A 24,998-nucleotide genomic window follows, 5' to 3' on the forward strand; every position below is an offset into this window, starting at 1 on the left:
GACTGCTGTATAGACTCTAGTTATCAGCCCTTTGTCGGATGTGTGGCATGGGAATATTTTCTCCCATTCTGTAGGTTGTCTGTTCGCTCTCGTGATAGTTTCCTTGGCTGTGCAGAAGGCTTTTAAATTCGATCAGGTCCCGTTTCTTTATTTTTGTTTTGCTGTGATTGCCTTCGGGGTCTTCTTCATAAATTCTTTCCCTAGGCCAAAAAAATATGGATCGCCTCACAAAAATGCATGTCATCCTTGCCCAGGGCCATGCTAATCTCCTCTGTGTCATCGCAAAGTTTAGCATACGTGCTGCCGAAGTGGGCACTGTTTTTCACTTCGAATGTGGCAAAATTAAGGCCTGAATTGACTTTCTGCTTGTTTTGATACGAGGGTCTCCCTACTCCCATAAACCCTCCCAGTGGATGGGTGGCTTGGACACAGCAGCCAGGGTCAGCACAAAGCTGGGTCCACTCTGGAAGCAGCACGTTTTGGAGACTGAGGACTCCGCTTCCCTCGCTTCAGACGACCTGACTGTGCTCACAGCTAACGGGGCTCTGCTCACAGCGTACCTGCCTGTGCTGGTCACACAGCGGCCCACTGCTTTACTTAACCTTCAGGATGAGGTGACAGCGCATAGCTGACAAGTGAGATTTAGCAGGACCTGGTTCTGGTCCAGAGAGGCCTCTACGTGGAATCCTAATTGAATTAAGATCTTTGCAGTCCTTCTTCTTTGCCTCATTCTGGGGAAAAGCAATGTTTTATCTAGATAAAAAATGGCAGAGTCTACAGGTTTTCTGACGTATTTAATGTGGAAGCAAACGCCAAACGCACAATGAGACGTGGTCATTGTAAAGGAACCATCTCATGGCAACAAAGTGCTAATCAATTGTAATCACAGGAAGTAGTTAATGAACACGCAATTGAAATGATATCATATATTTCCAATTATAGTTATTCAGGCACATGAATAAGCTGTATTTCTCAGCTCTGTCTTCGCCTGAGTTCAGACAATGTATTCAATATATCCGATGATTGTATAATTCCTTCATATCTGTATTTCAAAAGATACTCTAGTCCTAATTTATATGTCAAATGGGTGATTTTAATGCTATCATAGACAAGAGGCTCATTTATTTCTTGGAGTGGTTTGACATTTTGCTGCTTGTTATTATGAACTCGATATTGAAAGCCTTTTTCTTCTATTGAACTATATGCTCTAGTTAATATTTTCACTTGTTGGATTTTCAGACTAGTTTTTTTTAAACCAGGTCTTAACAGAAGATGTTAAAACATTACAATCAGTGCCCACTGTTTTGCAAACAAAAATTTCCCAAGTCCAAATATGGATTTGATGGAAAAAATCGTGAACATTTGCAATGATAATTTGTAACTGTACTAACTAGAATTGGCATCTCTGCTTCCTCTTCACAGCGTTCAACTGTGGCTCTCTTCATCTTTTCACAAAACGGGACGTGGCTGCAGTACCTTGATTTCAACTTAACTTAGAAGGAAAGCTGCTACTTGCTTGGAAATCACTTAAAAAAAAAACCCCAAAACCACCCTTACAGGTAAAAGAGATCTCATCAGAATAGCTCTTATGAAATGTCCACTACTATCTGACCAAAAATCGTAGTGCTCAGATGCAAGGGTTTATTATTTCTACTGGTCTGTATGTCTGTCATTATGCCCATATCACTGTTTTGATTACCGTAGTTTTGTAGGAAGTTCTGAAATTGGGAAGTGTGAGTCCTCTGACTTCATTCTTTTTCAGATTGTTTTGGTTATTCTGAGTCACTAGAATTTCAAATGAATTTTAGGATGTATTTTTCCATTTTTGCAAAAAAAAAAAAGCCATTGGGATTTTGATAGGGACTGCACTTCTTAATTTGTACATTGCTTTGGGTAGTACAGTAACCAAAACAGTAATTGTTCTAAATTCACGAACACGGGATGTCTTTCCATATGTTTAGACCTTTAATTTCTTTCAGAAATATTTGTAGTTTCAGCATACAAGTCTCATTCCTCCTTGGTTAAATTAATTTCTAAGTATTTTAATCTTTTTGATGCTATTGTAAATAGAATTGTTTTCTTACTTTCCTTTTTTAATTATTAGTATAAAGAAATACAACTGATTTTTTTGTGCTGATTTGTATCCTGCAACTCTGCTGAATTCATTTTTATTGGCTCTACAGTTTTTTTTTTTTAAGATGTGGATTCTCAGGGCTTTCTAGATATAAGATTATGTCATCTGCAAATACAGGGATAGCTTTACTTCTTCGTTTCTCTACTGGGTTGGATAATTCTGGGGTTGGTTCCGCAAAATTCATGTCCTTTCCAGAACCTCAGAATTTGACTTTAACTGGCAACAGGCTGGGATGCTATGGTGAGGTCACACTGGAGTGAGATGGGCCTTTAATCTGACACGACTGGTATCCCTTACAGGAACGAGGAGCAGAGACACAGAGACAGACACACACAGGGGGAGCACCACGTGACGACGGAGCCGGAGCTGGATGCAGTGACAGACCCAGGAAGGATAAGGATTTCTGGCCGTCACCAGAAGCTGGGAAAAAGCAAGGAAGAATTCCGCCCGGAGTCTCAGAGGGAGTATGATGCTGCTGACATTTTGATTTTAGACTTCTAGACTCCAGAACTACGAGAGAAAACGTTTCTGTTGTTTTAAGCCTCCAAGTTTGTGGTACTATTTTATAGCAGGACTAGGAAGTTACCGTATGTTCTAACTTGGATAACTTTTATTTCTTTTTCTTGCCTAGGTGCTCTGGCTGGAATTAACATCAACCTTCTCAAAGTCTCCCAACAAGCTGAAGGAGAGGGAATACCTGTGAATGTGCACGGTGAGGCCAGCGTTAGTCTGATACCAGGACAGACGAGAAAAGAAAACTACGGGCCAACAGCCTTGACGAATGTTGAAGTGAAAATCCTGAAGAAAATACTAGGAAACTGCCTTCAGCACTCTATTGAAAGGATTATATACTACGACCAAGTAGAATTTATGCTAGGAATGCAAAGGTAAACATAGAAAAATCAATCATTATATCCCATTAGTAGAAGGGAGCAAAAAAACCCATTTAATCCTCTCAACTAATGTGGAAAAGGCACTTGACAAGATCTAACATCCTTTCATGCTAAAAACACTCAACAGATTAGGAACAGAACTTCCTCAGCACGATATGAGCCGTCTATGAAAACGCACAGCTAGCCTCATACTCAGTGGTGGAAGACGGGCAACTTCCTCAGCTTCCGGAAGAAGACGAGGATGCCTGCTTCTGCCACTGTCTACGCAACACAGGGCAGTTTCTGCCTGGTTCCTGGTGTTTCTGTGAAGGGACAGGAGATTAGAGCTGCCACTCTGTCATTTTGCTAACATACTCCAAACTCTAGAATTTTTTACCATCGTACATAAAACAGTATGTATGAAATTCGCATATATGTGAATAACAGCACTGGGGATGATAACTGAGTGCTTACTAGCATCAGGCTCTGCAGCGAACTCTATGTGCCTAATCCGGAACCTTCTCAAGAATGGTCTGAGGCAGGTTATTATTCTTATCCTCGTCTTATAATGTGGCCAGTCATTTTTGTTTACAAGTATGAAGGAGCATGTGAAGAAGAAGGGATTATTTACGGCAGCATCTGATTAATTTATTTCGAATGGGATGCCTCTTTGTTTATTACTATTAGTATCATGTATTTTTATTACTTCATGTGAACAGTCATGCTTCCAGATTTCCTTCATACTTTTAAACTTATTGGCACTTTGATAGACTATAGCTTTCTACACAGTGGAATGATTTCCAAACAGATAAATGATTTTTAACTGCTCGTTTAATGAAAGAAATGACTTACCTATTGACTTATGTATATGTCTTTACCTTTATGGTAAAACTAAACAAACATAAATCTAGAAATTAATATGAGTAGGATGTTTGGAAACATTTGGCAAATTTAGGAGGATTAAATCATACATGGTCTACTTATTAGACACCATCTTTCAAATGGTGAATGCTTTCAGAAACTGGAGCCCTGAGCTTGTTGGCACTCCCAGCACACAAGTTTACTTCAGGTCTTTGTTTCCTTCACTAAGGACAGTGGTCCGTGCAAAGTCAGAATAAGCACATTTTAGGAAACAGGAGAAGGGGCAGCATTTGAACTCAACAGTGTTGGGAGCTCACTGAGTTACGGGCGTCACCTGTCACGTGTCACAGACCCGGGTCTCCATCCTGGCCGGACACAGGAGTCTGAGTCTCTCTCACGTGTGACGTGTCTATAACGGCTCGCGCACAGAATTGTTATAAAGAATAAAATGAGATAATATCTGTAACATACTTATGACAGCATCTAGCATAATAAAAACCAGTCCATAATTGGGGTTATCATCAGTGTTGGAATTTCCTCTTGAGACCATATATTACTTGGAACCTAAAAATATGTGATTTTCAATAGTATTTTTCCAATATGACTGAAAATTCACATTTTTCACTGACATGATATGGCGATACCAATTAATGTAGCAGCAGTAGTATAGCAGTAGTAAAATAATAATTGCTATTAACTAACATCAAAATAATATAGCTATCATGGCTTTAGTTATCAAATACTCTCACTTACTTGACACACACATTAAGGTGGTTAGTTACTATGGTGACTTTCTCTGAGACAGGTGTGGGTCGCTGGCTGTCAGGTGCCAGATACAGTTACACAAACACGGGTGATTTATGACTCAGAACCGATACTCACTCAGATCCCTCCTTAGTGCGTCCATCACCGAGGATGACCTTCAGTCGGTGTCAAAGGTCAATGCTACCTTTAGCCTGTGCTTCTGAGGCAGGACTGCTGGACACGTACAACGGCCTGTGATCAGAGGTCGTCGAGATCTCATCTGACTACGTTCTCAGTGATCACATTTCTGTGTTCTCAGTTCACACGGACAGAACGGAAGATACTTACTGGAGGGGGTATTTTATCTCCACTTCTGATTCCCTTGACAAGGAAATTTTCTAAGCTTATTCCCGACCTTTCTTTTTGTCCCTCTGTACACTCTGCCCTGGGAGGCGGAGGGATTTATTTGGCAAATCTGGAATGCTCAGCCCTGTCTCTCTCCCTCTGGGAGAAGCTGCGGGCAGGCAGCACCGGCCTGTGTTTCTACCGGATTCTTCCGTCCGTTTAGAGCAAGCACCTGCGTGGGTTCAGTGCAGCCTGGACCTAGAATGTTCTCTGCCTGCTTCTGTTTTCCTGCTGCCTGTAGCAGGCCCATGTGGCTCTCATACTAAGCTACAGTATCCAACTTGTCTTTTGTAAAAAAGAAATAATAAAGGTCATATATTTGGCCTCCATGTTACTCTTTGTTCTATTTTTAACTTGCTTAGAACATAGCCACGGAAGAGGAAAGCCACTTTATAGTTCCATGTACTCCTCGTATCTGACCATCGACATCCTTCCTGAATTCTCTATCATCAGACAGCTTTGAGCCTCTAGTAACCAGAACCCCCAAACCTAACAAATCCCGTCGCGACCAGCTTTCAGTGCCTACACTGAAGCACCCCTGTTTTTCTCCACTGGAGGGAATTCACACTTCTCTGCAATTTCAGAAAGCAGGTTTTTAAAGAAACCAACAACCTAGGGCTACCATTTGGATTTTCCAAACTTACTGTTGGTCTTGACGCTGAACACTGAGGAGAAAAAAGCTTGAACTAAAGGCAAACTCTTCTACGTAAGAACACGGACGAATCTTAAAGCTCATTTCATTTGCGACCGACTTTTGAAGAAACACAATTTTAGACACCCTCACATACAGAGTAGGCAGGAAAACAGCTTATCACGTATGCAGGTGACGTTTCTGAGTGCGCTCACCTCCGCCGTGTGCTTCGCCACGTGCCCCACGATGACAATGACCTTCCCTCGGAAGTTCTGGAGCAGAGCGGTGCAGGGGCCCTGGGCCAGCTCCCCCTCCGCGGTGAACGCCGTGCTGAACGGAATGTTGACGCTGCCTGAAATGTGGCCCCGAATGAAACTGAGAGGGAAAGTTTAAGGACAACATTCATTTGAGTGTGAACTCGACTGTCCCAGAGACACGCACAGCGGCCACCAGTCCCAGCGGGCAGCGCTGAACATCCCCCGTGCTCCTGCGGGCGTTTTATCTAAATGAAGTGAGGCAGCTCTAAGAAAAGGACAGAAAACAAAACCTGAAAACCAAGTGGAGAAGACAAGGGAAGACGACCAGCCAAAGACCCAAGAAGCCCTTCCTCACTAAAGGACGAACTGTGACGGGGACTCTGAGGCAGCACGTGAGCTGTACAACGTTCACGACTTCCGGTTTGTCACTGACACGACTACTGCGATGGCTTTAATGTTCTGAAAGTGATGCGGGCAAGTGGATGTTCTCAGGTCTAACTTGATCCTGCAAAAGCCCATCCGCTGTGGGCAACTGACTGGAGAACGGGACTCAGGATTGCTGGGGGCATTAGCGCTTCTGCTGTGGGTTCATTTCTCCAGTACACTTAGCTGACATTCCCATTATTTCTAATTTCATGCTCTCTGAAGGGCGGATGTCTTACTGTTTTTGCGCTTTAGAAGGGCTCTGATGGTTTGACTATTACTTTTAATTTAGGAATTACAGGCATCCATTCGCTTAAAATATGTAGAAATATCCTAAGATCTTAAAATATATACCCCTGAAAGTAATTAAAAAGTACAATTAAAGAAATATGAGTGGAACTTCGGAAATTAGACAAAAAACAGATGACTCTTTATAAAGATTCCAGAAAGAAATTTAAAAATATTATTCATTAACCAACTCTTCAAATAAACAAAATAAAAATGGTGAAAATCTCCCTAAAAGAGATGTGTTTGACGCTTTAACAGACATACTATCAATCTGGGAGGACAGGGAAGGTTTTCACTGAGAAGGTGATGGGTGAGTTAGAATCTGAAGAATTAATAAAAGTTAATCAGGCAAAGAGACAGACTGGAGGGTGGGACAGAGCAGTGGAGGATAAACATTCCAGGCAGAAATGTCGGGCTGGCGCATGGCCAATAAGGAGAAATGCGGAAGGCCAGGGTGGAATTTAGAGAACACGAAGATACACAAGGTGGGTCTGGAAATGCCTGCGGATGCCGGCCAGGTAGGGCCTTCCCTGCAGGCCACGGTGGTGATCCTGGTCTTTACCCCAAGAGCAATCAAAGTTGGAAACTGTATACAAAAGTAACATATTAGATATGTGTTTTGGCAACAATGTGGCAAAAGGGTAGAAGGGTAGTGAACGTGAGGACCAGTTTGTAAGTTGAGACAAGACCCTTCCCCTTCTCAGTCATCACCGATGACTACCAGGATGTTTATGTGTCCGATAGAGGCATTTTCTCCTAAATTTCCACTTTAGATATAGTATTCAAAAAATAGAAAAGTCAGAGTTTTAAAAGGCAAAAGCAAGCAATATTCCCCTCCAAAACTCAGCAATCGTCACTGCATACGGGTTTAATTCTATTTACTGATATGTCAGTTTCTCAATTGCCTGAGAGTTTGTAGGCTCATCTTTTAGAATTCTTTCTTTCTTTCTCTCTCTCTCTCCTTCCTTTCTCCCCTCCTCTTTTTCTTTTCCCTTCCTCCCTCTCCCCCTCCCTTTCTCTTTCTCATATGTGAAAGAAGAGAAATCTGAGGCTCCTACTCTCAAGAATGATGACAGACACTGATAACATATCTTACATTTTAAGTTTTCAGGTCAGCTGCTGCTTCATAATTTTTTTTCTTTAAAGAAATGCGTTTGACATTAATAATGAGACAGAACCACAAATAAGTTCTGAAAAATGAAAAGAGATAGAATCAACATTAGCATTCCAGTGGACATTGTTTAGAGTTTTCTAGAATGAGCAGAGAAATTTATCATCATGGGGAGACTACCCTTGAACTTCATAACTTCATCAACATTAGTTTCGCAAATGTTTACAATTATTCAATATTTTTAACTGTAGTTTTCATTAACAGTAATGACTTCTCCCTCAGAACATAATTACTCTGACAGTCCTTTTTTTCTCCGATAGTGCTTTTTACTTTCAAGTAAAGATATGCTTTAAATTAAAATTTTTGATAACAAAAACTAAGAACCTAGCAACTCATAAATTCTCGGCAAACGTATACTACCTCCGAATCAGGTGCCAGAGTTTCTGTGTTTATCAAACAGCTCTTATCAACTGTGAACATCTTTTCTTTCTAGTGCTTTTATCGTAGCAAAAACAATCCAAATCTACCCTGGTCAAATGCCGTGGCAGACGTGTTTGGCTTGCCTACCTGCCTGCCACCTTCTTGTCCAGAAGGGCCCCAGCCACGGCCTTTGACGACAGAAGAGCCTGGCTGTCGTGTTTGTGTCAGACGCTCCACACCACGGCTGACAGACAGAGCCGGGGAGGGTGATATCTGACACAGGCTGAGTCACGGAGATTCTCTCCCTTGAAAATCAGAAACAAAAGACATAAAAGACAATGCTCAGACTGTGTTAAGCCTACAATGGAAAGTCACATTCAAGTGCCTCTTCCGTAAAATTTGTTTAGCCACATATTAGCAAATAAGAACTCCCTGACTCTAGAAGACAAATTGTTATTTTAGAAGACAAATTCTCTGAATACTGTATTTGTTTTAAAAAAGTACCCATCTACATCTAAATATCCAATAACTTCATCTACAATCGTAGATGAGCATTGGGATGATTTTGTGAGTTCAGTATCATAAAACTTATTTTTTTATTGTGCTTTAAACATATTTGTTATGTGTTTTTAAAGAAGATCTTAAACTGCCTTTGAGGCACTACACGTATGTCATAAACTTACCATCCTAGAATTTTCTGTTGGTTGTGCTTTATGATTTGTTGTTAAAAAATTTAGATTAAATATTAAAATACTTGACAAAATACCATGGCAATAAGAGTCTTATTCGGAAGAGAAAGTTATAATGCAAAATGCTTAACTATTCCAAACCTTTTTTCGGCTACACTTTGGAAAATAATACACAAAAGAAACAGCGTCTTAAACCACATTTTCCTTATTCTTAGCCTAGTTCAACCAGAAAGCCTTGGAAAACATCTACACACACTCATCCAAAAACACTCTTGTCATGAAACTTCTAGCACAAAAATGCCTGGGTAAGCACAAATGCTTATCGGACAGGGTGGTCAAACCTCTGAATCCTCTTTCCTTAACTGCATTGTTGGCAAACAGCAGAGGAGAATGAGGTTGGCCTACTTACATATGAGTACGTTTACAACGAACAGTTTCTTTTGCTTAAAAAAGTTGGACAATGAAGACAATTTTGGATATTTAAGAATCTTTTTTCCTTGGTAATTAAGTTTCACTTCTTACAATACAAATTCTCACGTGACACAAACATGAGATAAAGTGTTAACAGAACTTCTTAGGCATGTTCTAGACATGTCGGAGGTGGTCAGATTGTATTGTAAAGGTAGGTAGCTGAATGTTTTTTTCACTTGTTGGTTCCTTCAAAATCAGAATAAATTATTAGCTATTTGAAAAATGAGCAAAGAATAGATTTTGGTATATTTGTGTTAGAATGAATAAAGAATGAAATAGAAGATAATTTTTGACATACGGTGACTCAAAGTGACCACAGTCAACTATGCTCAGTCCTGGCCTAAATCGGGCAAAGAGCCAAATGAGAGAGAATATGTTGAAATAAGCACATTTTTCATGCTCTGGTAACTGTGGTTTTACTTCACTGACTGCAGTGGAAGACATGTATGTGCAGGTTCTTCACACCAAGGCAGTGTGGGAGAGGAACATGCAACACTACATATTGGAAGATTTTGACTGTCACTTCATTGCTTTCCTTAAATTCCAGACAAAAACTGAATTCTCTGCATTTACCTTTTGCATTTTAAGAAGCCATCGCTTGTCAGCATAAACACAGATACGAGGTAAACAATACCCACACTTAAAGAGGTTCTATGAATCTAATGATTGTATTGCCCAACAGCTAGACACTATGTTATTTTATAAACTAAGAACTTTAAAAATTACAAAATACTCAGTTTAGAGACTATTAAGGAAACAGAAGCCAAAGTACTTATAGGGTAATTAGCCCCATTCAAATATACATCTTGACAGTGGAATTCCAACACTGTCCATTACAATTTTTTCTATTTTTAGTAGAGACGGGGTCTCTCTCTTGCTCAGGCTGGTCTCAAACTCCTGAATTCAAGTGATCCTCCCGCCTCAGCCTCCCAGAGTGCTAAGATTACAGGCGTGAGCCACCGCGCCCGGCCTTTATACTCAATTTTGGCACCTAAGAAACCACCAACCTGCTAACCCTCATTTATAGCACTTGTAACTAGTAAATGCTATAGATCCAAACTTACGACGAAAATTATTATAAAATTCTTCATTTATATTTTATATACTGAATATCTAAGAAATATTTTATTTTAAAAGGGAGTTGCTCTGTTAAAAAAAAAAGTGTGAAAACCATTTACCTAGATTCCAGAGAATAGAGAATCAAGGCAAGAAAATGCTTCATGAGAGAGAACTGGACAGAGGATGAAAATGTAACGAGAACGGTTGCATTGTTGCTATTTTGTAAACGTTCATATTTTGATGCCAAACAAAATCACTGGAAGTCATGGTATGTTCAATAGTAAAAAATACTTTGTACCTAGAATACAAAACCCAAGAAAAGATGCCAATATTCTGGTACTGTTTGGAAAACATTTTAAGGTCTCTGGTATGAAACTTTACCTTATGAAATCTCATGCAAGACCATCCTGGTGCCCAGTTTGGGAGTAATTCACCTATTTGAATTCAGAGGAATCCCAGAAATGTTCACTGTTTCTACCACGCTCTCTGTGAATGCAGAGGAGGCGACACACCCAAGGCACTACCACCCTTCAAACTGCCGTACGCAAAGGATACTCTTCACTGTGCCGAATGTCAACCACCAGAAGCTTTGGTTTGCCGGACTTTGTTTTCTTAGTGGGTGTTTTGAAGTGGCCTGTCACAGTGAGCTCACACAAGTCGATCAGGTCCTCGGCAGAAATCCGCGGTGACACTTCTGACTTCAGGTCACTTAATGGGATGGATTCTCTGGACTGGAAAAAATGCACAGATAATAAAAATATTAAGAATATTGTAGAGAGACAACCTATCACCAGTAGTGGACTATCTAGAGCCTCTTGATATCACTCAGTATCGCATATGGGAGAAGAGGACCCTGTATCTCCTTTTAGCAGTCTAGTGTGTTCCTGTGTCCTTTACTATTGAAGTTTATTTCCTTGTTAGTCGCCTCTTTAGGAAAGCATTCTTTTCCTTCTGCAAGTTCCTGGCTCAAACACATACAAAGAGATAAGTAGATTTTTCCTTATGAGAGTACGGTGTATATTAAAAAACAAACAAACAAACAAACAAAAAACCACCTCCGAGCACATTTAACTTTCTTTAAGTATAATTACTGTTGTTGTGAATTGCATTAATAACAACCAAGATGTTATAAGAAATTACATTGTCATTCAATATACATAGTAATTAAAGAAACTGGTTCTAATACATACATTGGACTTTTATAAAATAATTTATGTTACGTATAAATGGTTGAAAGGAAATTAGATTCTTAGAGATGAATAAAAGGCAACTTAATGCTTTCTTAGATAATAAACCAAATTGACAACATGTCTTAATTAGGAAAGAGGTAAAATCAGACTCCAGACTATCAACCCAGTACACTGGTCTATGTTTCTGTTATATGCCATGAGACTGATTCAGACTAAAGGCTATGTACAATTAGTCTCTACGTTATTTAGCAGGGAGAAGGATTTCCCCCTCCTAATAGGCAATGCAAGACAATTTAGCTCAATTCAGCATAAATTTATCCAGTACTACAAGTCATTCTTGAAAACTTATGTGACGTAACTTGAGAATTTTAGAACTTTCAAAATTCACTTGATTAAAAATACGGGTATTCAAAAGAAAATTTATTTATATGCCTGTTAAATTAATAAAATAGAGTCTAATTATTATCTATTTACTAATTTTCTCTCTTTTCTCAATTCCATTGTGGGATTCCATACTGAGATTATCTCATTTAGAATTTTTAGGCAGGAGAAAATGAACCATGTGAATCACTTACTAGACAGACTTACGTTGAAAAGAATTGTTTCCAATTGGAGTTTGATGTTAGCTCTCATCCCTTGGGTTTCCCTGACCGTGCCCTGAATTCATTAGTGGTAAAGCACTTGTTCTCTCACTTCATTAACTTTTAAATAGAAACGGAAATTGCTAAGCTTTATGGGTTTATGGCTTTTAATAAAAAATAGGCATCAGGAATTTTAATTTTTTAAATATTAGGAATTAAAGCTACTTAAACATTCTGAAATTAAAATTAATCAGAAAGATTAAAAGGCTTTAAAATCAGCAAGCCCTACAATCCATGCTCCCGTCTCCTTTTTCATTAGATTGCAATCTCTACAGGTATTTTTCCCAGCCTTTGCATGGAATCATACATTTATAGAGATAAAATAAAGAACTTCTGATCAACCTGGTTCCAATTTTAGTCATTTTGTGATGAATGTGGCATTTCAAGCTGTGGTTTCATCTGAGTGGAAAGAGAGCCCTGGCTGGTGAAGAAGAGAATTCGACCAAACTGTTCTCTATGAAGAAATGACTGATTTAAAGAAAGATTTGACCTTGGCATTGGTTCCAATCAAATGCATCATATGGGAGGCGTTTTTCAAAGAAAAGAGTATTGCAATATGAAATGGTAAGAACAGAAGGAGAGGAATTGCTGACAATTTCATAACTTTCCAAACTTCTGTGAATGTGTATGTGTAAAGAACTTTAATATGATGTATGTGAGTTCCTCTGCAAATTAATTTTAGATTAGTAAATTAAATTTAGAACAAATTATACTACTGTGCTTTATGAAGAAAATAATTATATTAAAAACACAGAATCTAGTTTTTCTTTTATTAGTTTTATAAGTGATTTTAGTATTCATTGTAAAATTTTCACTTAGATGCATAAAAATAAAACTTTTTCTGCATAACTTTTGTCTTATTTAGTAACATAGACATTGGCATTTTCCTCATGTGACCGAAGTTTCAAATTCATAGCACAATAAATTTAGGATAACTATAGGACTCTGTCCACCTGGAACTAAATCAGATTTTTTTTTTTTTTTTGAGAGGGTCACACTCTGTCACCCAGGCTGGAGTGCAGTGGTGCTGCTGTAGCTCACTGCAACCTCCAACTCCTGGGCTCAAGCAATCCTCCTGCCTCAGCCTCCCGAGTAGCTGGGACTGCAGGCATGCGCCACCACGCCCAGCTGATTTTTATTTTTTGTAGAGACAGGCTCTCACCATGTTGTCCAGGCTGGTCTTGAACTCCTGGCCTCAAGTGATCCTCCAGCCTCGGCCTCCCAAAGTGCCGGGTTACAGGCGTGAGCCACTGCACCCAGCCAGATTGTTTTTAACTCACAGCATTTGCAAGATGAGATGGAAAAGGGGAATAAGGGAGAATGAAAAGTTTGTAATGATTTCCAGATTTCTGTCTTGCTAGGATGACAGGCGAGAGTGACTGAGCCCAGCTAGGCTTTCTATTTTTCAAATTTTCCCCTTGCTTCTGCGATCTCTCCGTGTATAAAGCTGATATATGAACAGACACTATGATTGCATGGAAAAAATAAATACAACTTGCTACCTGGAGGAATATGACACAACAATCTTTCTACCTATATACCCAAACGGACATAAAGGTTTTCTGAAATATGTGTATGAATACAATCATGTCTGAAAACAGCTACATTAAAAGGACATAAAGGACAGTATAATTAAGGACAAGAATGGCACCAGGGTATGTTAATCTTAACATCTACGCACCAGATCTGTCTTTGGAGGATCCAGACACTCGGAAGGGAAATACGGCGAACTCCTGACCCCACTGCCGTCGGGGGCCGGCTTTGGCGGCTGAGCGTGCTGTCTGTAGGTGGCACTTTTAGGAGTCCAGCAAAACAGGTTGATGGATTCTCGCACACAGCGTTCAATGTCAATTTCTAGACAGAAAAATTTTTTAAAAAGCAAATGTATAGAATTTAGATTGCTTTGTTAAGGTAAAAAAAAAAAAAAAAAACCACAATCTTTCCTAAATGCATATATCTAAATGATAAGATGATAATGAGAAAAGATGTCAGTAAAACCACGATGCAGATATTAATCAACATATAAGATTTGTGACTAGGGGATATTTAGCAGTACATGCTCACATATATATGTGAATATATATACTTATGTTTTATGTGTTTTATTTGGTATTATCTACATCACGTATATATGTTTGTATGTTTCAGTGTATCATTATTTAAACATCATGGAATATAACATAGCTCCTTATTTAAAAATATGGCCCATTTACTCCGATAATTTTTTCACTTTTCCATAGTAACACAGAGGTTGGTGTTGGGGTAGGCTAGAACTTGGGAATGAACAGACAGAACATTCAGATGTTGATTCACCGCAACTCCCAGCAAAGTGTAATGAAGGTTTCACTGCCGTTACATAGGATGCAAACCAATCAGGGCAAAATTTATCAAAATATCAATTCAGTATTTCACCTTTAATAATTTTTTTTTAAATTTTTCACTTGTTTATTGTCTGCCTCCCCTACTGATGTTTATATATTTATTTATTTTTAATTTTTTTTAATTTCAGCATATTACGGGGGTACAAATGTTTAGGTGACGTACATTGCCCTTGTCCCCTCCCCGAGTCAGAGCTTCAAACGTGTCCATCCCCCAGACGGTGCGCACCACATCCACCTTTAATAATTTAAGTGCAGAAACGTTTAAATAACGTTTCATATGGAGACAGATTAAATGCCCTTGATCAAAATAATAAACATTTCCATAGAATTCTTTTTTCTTTGTCATATTTGAAATTTAGGCATCTCCGATGCAGAGGCATTATAAATCGTAAGCCTGTTACGACTCCTAATTATTGTCTGTGTGTTTCATGGGGCAGCAGCTCTTTAGGAGGCCGACGTTCTCGATGAGGAGTTGGCCCCTCCCCGATGGGGAAAACGGGGAAATCACCCACAGGCAGCGGCAGGTCAAGAAGTCGGCCAGGGTGAAGCAGTTCAGTGCTGGCTAGGCTTTCTCTACGCCTGAGGGTGCAATGGCAGACATTCTCATTGCCTCTGCAAAAGTCCAAGTGTCAGCTCAGATAAACAACGGACAAAAATATATCATTGTACGTGTTTTAAATTACAAGGGGATAAGCTCCCTATTTCTCTTATTGAAATAAAGGGCTTACAAGGATGAAAGGAAACAGGCAACACGCAGGTTCTGCAGACGGTACGTGAGTCATCACTGAGTTGTCTGCTCTCGTAAGGGGAAAAGCTTTGGGGAGAGGAGGACAGCGTGTCCTCAGACTGTCAGGCTGTGAGCACGAAGCTGTGGCACAGAGGCAGCAACGGTTCGTGTGAATTACGTCTTTGTATAAACACAGAGTCTCAGATACCTTCCCCAGTGGCCCTTGTCACTCTCCATCCGCTGAAGATAAACAGCCCTGTCCTAAGCAAAAGGGCAGACACATCACTGCCACCACCTCCTCCCCACTGGGCCTCCCACCCGTCTGGTGGCATTACCAAGATGGAAGTACATCACCCTCGTGTCCCCAACGCTGGGCTGGCAGAGAAGGCAGCACATGGCAGAGAGACCCAAGAGAGGATGCTGAGGCCCAAGCAGGCCTGGATTTTTGCAAATGGCTTAAAAACGTCCCATTATTTTACAGTCAGATTTCACTTAGTGGCGCCCTTTATTTGGGCCTGTACCTGGTAAATCGGAGAAGAGAAGAATGCACTCATTGAAGCCATTAGCCAGAAGCCGGTCCCGCAGCTGCTGGAGAATCGCGACTCCGATGCAGAAGGGGAACGAGGAGTTCCCAAGCAGTAAGGTATCCCAGAGGTGGAAAATCTTGTGCAGTGGAAATACGTCTGGAAATTGACAAAAATACGAATAAATAAATTAAAATATAAAACCAAAATAACCAAAACTAAAGTAGTAACAACCTGCTTTACTGGATATATAACTATTACTCTATGATCAAAAGGATTAAGAGCTAATACTACCAAACTGTTTTTATAAAATGTTTATGTGGCTACTTTGTAAATTTATAGCTTCCTAATGCATCTTACAAAGCTGATAATCAGATTGGTCAAATAGATAACACTTTCTAACCTCCATTATCAATCTTCATATCGTTGTCCCATTCATAATATTTCTTCCCAGAGTTTTCCAGTTATGTTATTCTCACAGGTTTATTTACTTAGATGAACTTTAGTATTGTTTTAGGTACAGTAAAGTTACATTTCTGTTATATACTCTAAATAAGTGTTTTATTAAACTCCCACCTAAAATCATATTAGTAACTTTCTATTTCCCATTTAATACTGTGGGTATTTTTCCAGGCCAATGCATACAGATCTACTTCAAATATTATTCCATTTACCATGTGAACCATTATTTAAGTAAGGATGTCCATTCTATTAATATTTGTGTTACATATTCACATAATCTGCTTAATTTCGAGAGGAATCCTAGTTTAGGAAATAAACATATCAGAGAATCTCTAAAAATTAAGCCTATATTGATTGTAAAAGTTGCCCTCATAAACTTTATGTAAATGCTACAGTTGATGTTAATGTCTTTTTCTAAAGGTATTGGAGCTTGTATGAATGTCATGACATATAAAATAGGTTTTCATCCTATACAATTCTCATTTTGTCAGAACAATTGAAATTCTTTTCTACCCAAATCTATTATGTTAGAATTACACAAGGATACTTATTAAATCTGCTCAATATTACCGTAAATATAAAATAGAAGGAAGAATGAAGCTGTCTTTTTGCTAATATCAAAAAAAAAAAGGGAAATGATACTTACGAGTGAACATGGTGAGAAACCAAGGGATGGCATAGAGCTGTGAACAGAAAAGAAAGGGGCACAGGGTGTGGGAAAAGAGAAAACAAAAGAGATAATTACAATGATTACCAATAAAATGAATGGTAAAAAAAAAAAAAGTTTTAGGTTTTGGTCTACTCTGTTGGTTAAAATGAAAGAGAATGTAGGCAATTACAGTTATCATAAACACTCTACTGCATGATGATATCTACCTGCATCACAAACGTGGATGACCCTTTTTGCCAAGGACTATTCACAGAATGTCTTCATTTCATCAAAGCAAACCCCTGAGACCAAGGCTAACCCAAATGCAATACCGGCAGGCTAATTTCAAGGGTTTACTTTTCAGGTTGCACAAACATATTGCTGAGATTTTAAAGGTCCTGTGACAGTTAACCCTATGTGTTACATTGCCTGGATCAGGGGACACCCAGAAGTCCGGTTAAACACTGTTTTTGGGTGTGTAAGTTTCCAGATGAGGTTAGCAGAGATGGTCCCCCAGGGTGGGTGGGCATCACCCGCTCCACTGAGGGGCTGACAAGAGCCAAGGTGGAGGAGAAAGGAGTTTGCACCTTTCTGCCTCACTGCTAGAGCTGCAACATCTCGTCTCGTCTTCCCCTGCCCTTGGCAGGGATTTATCCACAAGTTCCCCTGGTTCTCAGGCCTCTGGAGCCGGGATTACAAAGGCCACTGGACTCTGAAGTATGACACTGGCTTTTCTGGGTCTCCAGCTTCCAGACCGTGAGATTTCTCAGCCTCCACAACTGCGTGAGCCAATTCCCCATAATAAATCTCCTTTATCTATATCTATAGATCTCCTCTTGGTTCTGTTTCTCTAAAGAACCCACATATGGTACTTACAAGTGTTGAGGTGCTTGCAACTATTTTTAAAAACCAGTAAGATATTTTAAAAATGTTCAAAGTGTCTCATTAAAAGAAAGGTACTACGAAGCGTGTGCTTTTTGTTACCATTTTATCAATTAATAGGAAGCATCATAACAGACCCAAGGTAACAAAATCTAATATTACCATTATTAGTGATGATTTGGTTCTTTGGCTGAGTGACAATTTTCCTAAATTTACTGCCTAGGAATGAAAAAATACATATATAATATATATGTATGTGTATACACACTTCCCATTAATTTTGTGAGATTTTAGAAGTGACAAATTGTTCCTAATTTATAATGTATAATTTATAATTTAGAAAATGTTTCACATTACAAAAATAACATGTTCAATGAAAAAAAAATTAAAAACTACACTTACACTTCCCCCCAAATCACTCAGAACTCCTCCAACCCAATATAATCGCAATTAATGTTCTAGAGTGTAGCTTTTCAACTTTTCTATGTATATGCTTACATATACTAAATTTCATTGTGTGAAAATGAGACACCGTAATATTTTATAAATTGTATGTTACCAGTAACTTTTCAATAAAGCATCTCCCTGAAAAATTATAATTGATTGAGGGCAGGTGCCTTCAGTTTAACTTCTGAATGAGTCACATAGTCACAGTGTTAAAAAAAATTTTTAAATGTGAAGTGTGACAAGTGAACGGTTTCCCTCTGCTACCAGTTTCAACCCCTCCCCAAACAGGTAACCTCTGTTACTAATTTTTTTCCCTTTCATTTATTTTTTTATTTTTAATTGACAAATAACAATCGTATATATTTATTTATGGGGTACAATCTAATGTTCTGATATATGTTTATCCAACGGCCTTTTAAAATGGGCTTGACTCCATGCCACAAACCACGAATGAGGTACAGGCTAAGCCATGCCCTGGCTAACTTTTGTGTGTCCAGTCTGAATTTTAGCAAGCTAATGAAGTACTGAGCAAAATCCATCAAAGCTTCCAAGGTAGTATGTCAGGCAAACTCTGAAAGCAGCTACTTAAGATTTCACTTGAGCATCAATTTCCTATTTCTTCAAAATCAGGCCTCAGGATCACAAAATCCAAGTGACAACCCCTCACAGCACAGTTCAGTGCAACACTCTTGCTAAGGGCTTTTTCGAAACAATTTGATAGTATCAAGTATGTTAAGAGAAATAAGATCTTCTTCCTTAAAGTGGGAATATGGAAGGTAACCACAAAAACTTTCTTAACAGAGGGCTGTAATTAGTAGCAGTAACTTGTTCAGAATTGGACTTCTATGCCAATGAAAGTTTTAAAAATACACTCTTTTGTGCTGTGAATTCCTCCTTTATTTTTTTACCTCATGTTCTGTTATATACCAGGTACTTACATCTGGAATAAAGCCGATGTCGTTGAGATGGTTACTCAGCTCTGGGTCATGGAATGCAATCATCTGAGAGAACACCGTCAGATACTCTGAAATAACAACAAAGATAATTATTTTTACAAAGCACCTCAAACACATTAAATTCAAATATGGTTTTATTTACATACTGAATGAGATTTAATTTCTCCATGAAAAACAGATACTTTAATAGCTAATTTTGGTTTTTTCATTACTTTAATTACTTACTGCTAATTATTAAACAAATGTACCAAAAAACTATGCCACAACTTATTCTCTGCCTTCAGAGCTATCAGTTTATTTTCTGAGTCACAAATTAAACACATGATATATGATGTTTTCCTACTAAACTCTACAAACACAAGTTCTCTAGTAATAACTAAATCTGTTTCACATTTATTGAATATTCAGGGAGTGTAACAGATCCCTAGATAAGGAATAAGGAACAACATTATAAGAGTCACAAATAGAATAATTATGTCTCACATTTGTTTATATATACAGATGTAGGCATCTGTTGCATTTCCAATTTATTTCCATTTAAAACTGTGCATTTGGCATGTGTAGAAATAAGAATTAACGTCATGCTAATCAGAAAGTAGGCACACAGTAGGCAATTAAAAATAACTTTGATTCCAATCCTGTTCATAGGGTTCCGTTGAAATGTGAGGAGTAAGTGTGCTTGTTTTCATTTTTTCCATTCTTTCTAAGTTACTATTCGTGCTAATTTACTATGTAAATTGATCTAAACAAGATTGCAGTAACAATCTACACAAGGGCAAGTAAGCATCATATTTTTATTCACTAAAAAACCAAAATTAATACATGTCAATGAGCTCAATTTCCTTTTCTTTTTTTAAAGTGAAATGACGATACCTCCATAAAAGTTTTCCTTTAGTTAATTACCTCAACTCTCTCCTTTTATAAAGTAACATCTATTTTTCAATCCAATTATTTGGTGAAAATAACCTCTAAAAATAATGTTTGCTTTTGTTTTTTCAGTTTTAAAATTTCTTATGTTTAATATTTCAAGAAATAGTAACTCTGGGAGGCCAAGGCGGGAGGATCGCTCGAGGTCAGGAGTTTGAGACCAGCCTGAGCAAGAGCAAGACCCCCGTCTCCACTGAAAAATAGAAAGAAATGATCTGGACAACTAAAAATATGTAGAAAAAATTAGCCAGGGATGGTGGCGCATGCCTGTAGTCCCAGCTAATTGGGAGGCTGAGGCAGGAGGATCGCTTGAGCCCAGGAGTTTGAGGTTGCTGTGAGCTAGGCTGACGCCACGGCACTCTAGCCCGGGCAACGGAATGAGACTCTATCTCAAAAACAAAAAACACATATCATATAAATTCAGCCATCAGTGTTTGGCATTGGCAGAACAGAAGGAAAATGTTTTCATGATGAATTAGGTTTCTTTAGTAGGTTTCTTCCTTAATTAGCCATGAAATTTCACATAGTAATTATTTTTATCAGGCTCAAATAAGGATGATATTTAATAAACTGGAGTTTAGTTATAGAGAACTGCCGGAGGCATGGAATTCTGGTTTAAAATGAGGAGTTGCTCTTTAGAAATTAAGAACTATATGCTTTCATCAATATACAGTTGAGTGCTTAGATTGTTAATGTTATGTGTCGCTGGCTTCTGAGTAAATTAGGACTATACAAACACAGTCACTAATTGGAAGGAGAACTAAAAAAACTGAAGAGAAGTTAAACCTGGAAGTTTCCTGGGTCCTTCAGATATGTCTCCACTTTGATCTGTCACACTTGAAGCTGATGTAAATTGTATCTCTTTGTTCAGAGAGGAAGAGGTGGGGCAATAGATAAAAGGAATTCTGTTGCAACAGAATACCAAGTCAAGAAAAAGTATCACTTGGATACCCATTATTTATCCAACATGGGTAAAATTCACGTTAGATCAGTAATTCAGCTTTATCATGAAATACAGCACCTCTTCCTCTTTTCTTTTTGACCTGAAGTTCTTTTATGTAAAATATATGATGTTGCTTATAGGTAAATATCTATAAAATACATGTGAACATTACAGGGCCTACAGACATGCACCACTACACCCAGCGAATTTTTTCTATTTTTAGTAGAAACGGGGTCTTGCTCTTGCTCAGGCTGGTCTCAAACCCCCGACCTCGAGAGATCCTCCTGCCTTGGCCTCCCAGAGTGCTAGGTTTACAGGCGTGAGCCACCGCGCCCGGCCGAGAAGTGTTTTTGATAATCTACTTACACAATTAAACAATGTCTAAGCTTTTTACTAATTCAGGGCAGGCATGCTCCATGGTGAACCATTTTGTAATTTTAATTGTCAGGGACACAACTAGTAGCAGGTTTTAGTGATGGGCCATCACCATGTTTTCTTGGGTCAAAATCATAAATTTAATTGGGTACTGGTTACTTCTGATATAAGTACCTTCCCTGGAAAAAAGACAAGGAAAGACATTTTCTTACCTTGTATTACATGTGAGTTGTCTTTTAAGAAGAAGTTATACAGGTATTTGGGAATAAAAGCTGACATACATGCATAAGCCAGGGCTAAGAAAGAATGAAGCAAAGGCATATAAAAAGTAAGTTAATAGGGTAAACAACCAGTAATAATTCACTCACTTAGCACACATTCCTTGAGTTTGCTATTAAATAACCGTTAGGGTAATAAGTGCTGGAAACACAAATTAAGGGGAAAAAAGCCTCTGGACTTTAAAACAGAAAGTATTTTGGACAACAAAAGATAATCATCCTAGAACCTTCAATTTCAAACTACTGTGGCAATCATTATCCCACAGCAGTAAAAACCTTTGTCACCTGAACTTTGTTTTTATAAACTTGTAAACACAATCGTTATTTACAAGCTATACAAATCTGGTGGCCCTTGATTACTGCTGATGCAAACAAGAGTCTGCGAACTTCGAATTTCGGAATACTTGTTATATCTGGGTGAGGGACACACACATAACTTTGACTCAAACTATACCACAGTAATTCATGTAACCAAAATGTTTGTACACCTGTAATATTCTGAAATTTGAAAAAAAATGGAACACTTGTTATAACCTGTATTTGCAAACACAGACCCTTTACTGTTCTTGGGCTAGTAGGAGCGATAATTGGCTAAATCTAACTAAACCCAGCAAAAACTCTAGTCTAGGATAATGAGTGCGGATATCAGGGAACCGCGCATTTTAAAGACCATTCAAATAGTGAAATTTCAGTTCTCTGGGATTACACTGTATCTACAATTCCAGATTCTGTGCATATTCTGACATGAAATAGAATTTGAGAAGATGGAGATTAGGCATCTATACATTCAAGTGATATACGGTAACATGTTCTATATGTGATATCAGGGAATGGGAATATGAGTCATTTGAATTTATCAAGTATTTACTGAAAAACCTACTATAAAAAAGTTATAGCAGAAGGGTAGAAAACAAAAAACTAGTCATTAAAAAAATCTGTCAAAAAAAGGATTACATTAGTATGTAAGTAACTAGAATACAAGATAGACACAAAGTAAGTTTTCTAAACTACAAAGAGCCGTATGGGCTTAGGAAAGAGAATAAGAAAAGTCTTCATTAAGGAGGTGGTGTCTGAAATGATGACAGGCTTTAGAGATACAAGATTAGGGGAAAATGTAGCAAATACTGACTTCTTTACAAATTCTTTAGAAAGTATACTTAGCCTAAAACTAATCTCAGAAGAAGTCAGAAGTTTCTCTAGTTTCATAAAACTAGTCACCAACGTAGGTGAATGCATTTAGAATAATCAGTCAAATCCCCACCAAATCTCTAATTACAACTGGGTAATAAATGAAACTATCCAGTAATAAATTAATCCTTCACATCCTCTAAAATGAGTCGATCAGATTATTTCACAGAAATCTACCATGGAGAGAGCAAGAACCTTAAAACAAAAACATTTCATGTTTGAATCAAACATTTTAGAATCATATACACAAGGATAATTTAAAGTATAAAGAGGCTTACCTTCATTATTGAAATTCAGATACAGAAATGGAGCACAGAGTGAGTCAAGACCTAGAGTGGAGGGGTTGGGAGAAAGAAGTCAAATGAATACGACGAGGCAGAACTGTAGATATGCACCGTATTTAGTTCTTTGCGTTTCCTCCAAATGGATTAAACGTTGTAAGTATTACTATAATCCATGCAGAAACGCATTACTTCACAAGTTACTGTGAGAAGTGAACAACAGTATCTGGCACATCGTAAGGCTCCAATACAAATCAGTTATTATTATCAACATTATTATGAGCTGAAGAAAGAAATACAGTAATAGAAAAACATAAGGATGTCAGGAGGCTTTAGATATGGTCCCATCTCTGACTCTACCCTGTGTGATCTTGACAATTACTTATATTTTTCAGGCATGTTTTCTCATCTAAGAGATAGAGATTTGCCTTATATGTTCTTTAGCTTTGGGAACATGAAAAAAATCCTTCAAAAACTATGAAGTGAAATACAAATATATGACATATTTCTTTTATTGATAATGTTCATATGGTATCATGCCGCAAGAATGCTCATAAATCTACCTGTTAATATAATTGTTAGGAGAATATAAAACACCTCTAAGATGAACAGAACTAAGAAAAATAATATCTTTAAGGATGGCCAGTAAGAAATAGAGAATTAAATTATAAAAGCAGCTGCTTATAACAACACATTCTAACACAGGGCTGGGTGGAATGAGTTTCTCATTCACGACTTTACCAATGACCACACAAATAATAATGGCAAAATCTAAAATTCAAGGATCTGGATCATGAAAGATACTAAAAAAAAAAAAGACAACAAATAAAATGAGAGGTTTAGGGTGATATCTTATTATTTAATTCCTAACCATGGTAAGAATAAATTGGGAATCATTAACTGTACGAGTCTCAACTAGTCCAAAATTATTTAACTATTTGCATAAGCATTAAAAAAACGTACCCACAAAGATTACAAGAGCAGCAAATATTTTCTTCTGCTTTCCTAATGAATGTGATGGCAAATTCCTTCACTTTAAATATCAAGCATTTAAATGGTATCTTCTACTAGGCACTTCGACAAAGTTTAAAAAGAAATTCTCATATAAACCTCTCAAAAAATGAATCAGAGCTTTAGTATTGACTTTTCCCAAAGCCAAGCATGTTTTGACATTTTGTTTTAATTTTTAAAATTGTCAGTCACGCAATAAGCTCCTCATACTCCAAGAAGAGTCTCAATAACCAAAAAAGTTACCTTGCCAATACACAAGATCAGGATGAGACACTACCCAGGCTTTTAATACGCGTCTAAACTTGGCATGACCTTCTGGTGATGACAGCAGCTCATCGTATTGATGACAGCGAGGAATATCCACTTCAATCTGGTAAAACAGCAAAGCAATACGGTGAAGCTGTAATAGAGAGATCCCCAATAAACCCTCAACTCTTACTCCCTGAATAAATAAGAAGAGAGACTAATACGAATTTCAGAATAGACTACCTTCATCACCCTAGTGTCTAATGTTTTTCCATTTTTTTATTGATCCTCTGGAGACACCAGAGAAGTTGTACGTGTCCTGAAACACGGGAAAAAAGACCATTTCTTTTGAAAAGGTGTGTATTTCAAAAATGTCTTCCTTCACAACCTTGTCTTTAAAACAGAGCAAACTTTTCAGATAAAGAAATACAATTATTAAAAAAAGGTCACTGGACAGAAATTTCTTTAAAGTGCTGTTCTAACTCACTAAATTACAAGAATTGTGCTCACTCTAACACTATCTGT

The 24,998-nt window shown here is 38.0% G+C and overlaps 1 protein-coding gene, 1 long non-coding RNA gene and 1 other non-coding gene across 9 annotated transcripts in view; all 3 read right to left on the reverse strand.

The window, feature by feature from the left end:
- TBCK (TBC1 domain containing kinase) overlaps positions 1-24,998 on the reverse strand; it is a 65,427-nt gene that overhangs the window by 6,370 nt on the left and 34,059 nt on the right. For 6 of the 7 annotated variants that reach the window (XM_045537415.1, XM_045537417.1, XM_045537420.1 and 3 more), the window contains 9 exons: positions 24,471-24,597; positions 23,214-23,264; positions 21,682-21,765; positions 19,207-19,292; positions 16,937-16,973; positions 15,826-15,987; positions 13,878-14,050; positions 10,921-11,096; positions 5,863-6,022 (listed from right to left, as the gene is read on the reverse strand). In XM_045537415.1, the coding sequence (XP_045393371.1) occupies positions 5,863-6,022; positions 10,921-11,096; positions 13,878-14,050; positions 15,826-15,987; positions 16,937-16,973; positions 19,207-19,292; positions 21,682-21,765; positions 23,214-23,264; positions 24,471-24,597 (1,056 nt within the window). Of the gene's footprint in view, positions 1-3,949; positions 4,864-5,862; positions 6,023-10,920; positions 11,097-13,877; positions 14,051-15,825; positions 15,988-16,936; positions 16,974-19,206; positions 19,293-21,681; positions 21,766-23,213; positions 23,265-24,470; positions 24,598-24,998 lie in introns of those variants that run through there. The other variant, XM_045537419.1, reaches the window with a different exon arrangement.
- Positions 210-316, reverse strand: LOC123627787. The gene has a single exon (XR_006731496.1). It is a non-coding gene; the product is annotated as a U6 spliceosomal RNA (small nuclear RNA).
- Positions 7,718-10,877, reverse strand: LOC123627724. The gene is made up of 3 exons (XR_006731465.1): positions 10,747-10,877; positions 8,294-8,451; positions 7,718-7,805 (listed from the first exon to the last, which is right to left on the reverse strand). It is a non-coding gene; the product is annotated as an uncharacterized LOC123627724 (long non-coding RNA).

Source organism: Lemur catta, chromosome 26 (genome assembly GCF_020740605.2).
Source record: "Lemur catta isolate mLemCat1 chromosome 26, mLemCat1.pri, whole genome shotgun sequence".
Lineage (NCBI taxonomy): Eukaryota > Metazoa > Chordata > Mammalia > Primates > Lemuridae > Lemur > Lemur catta.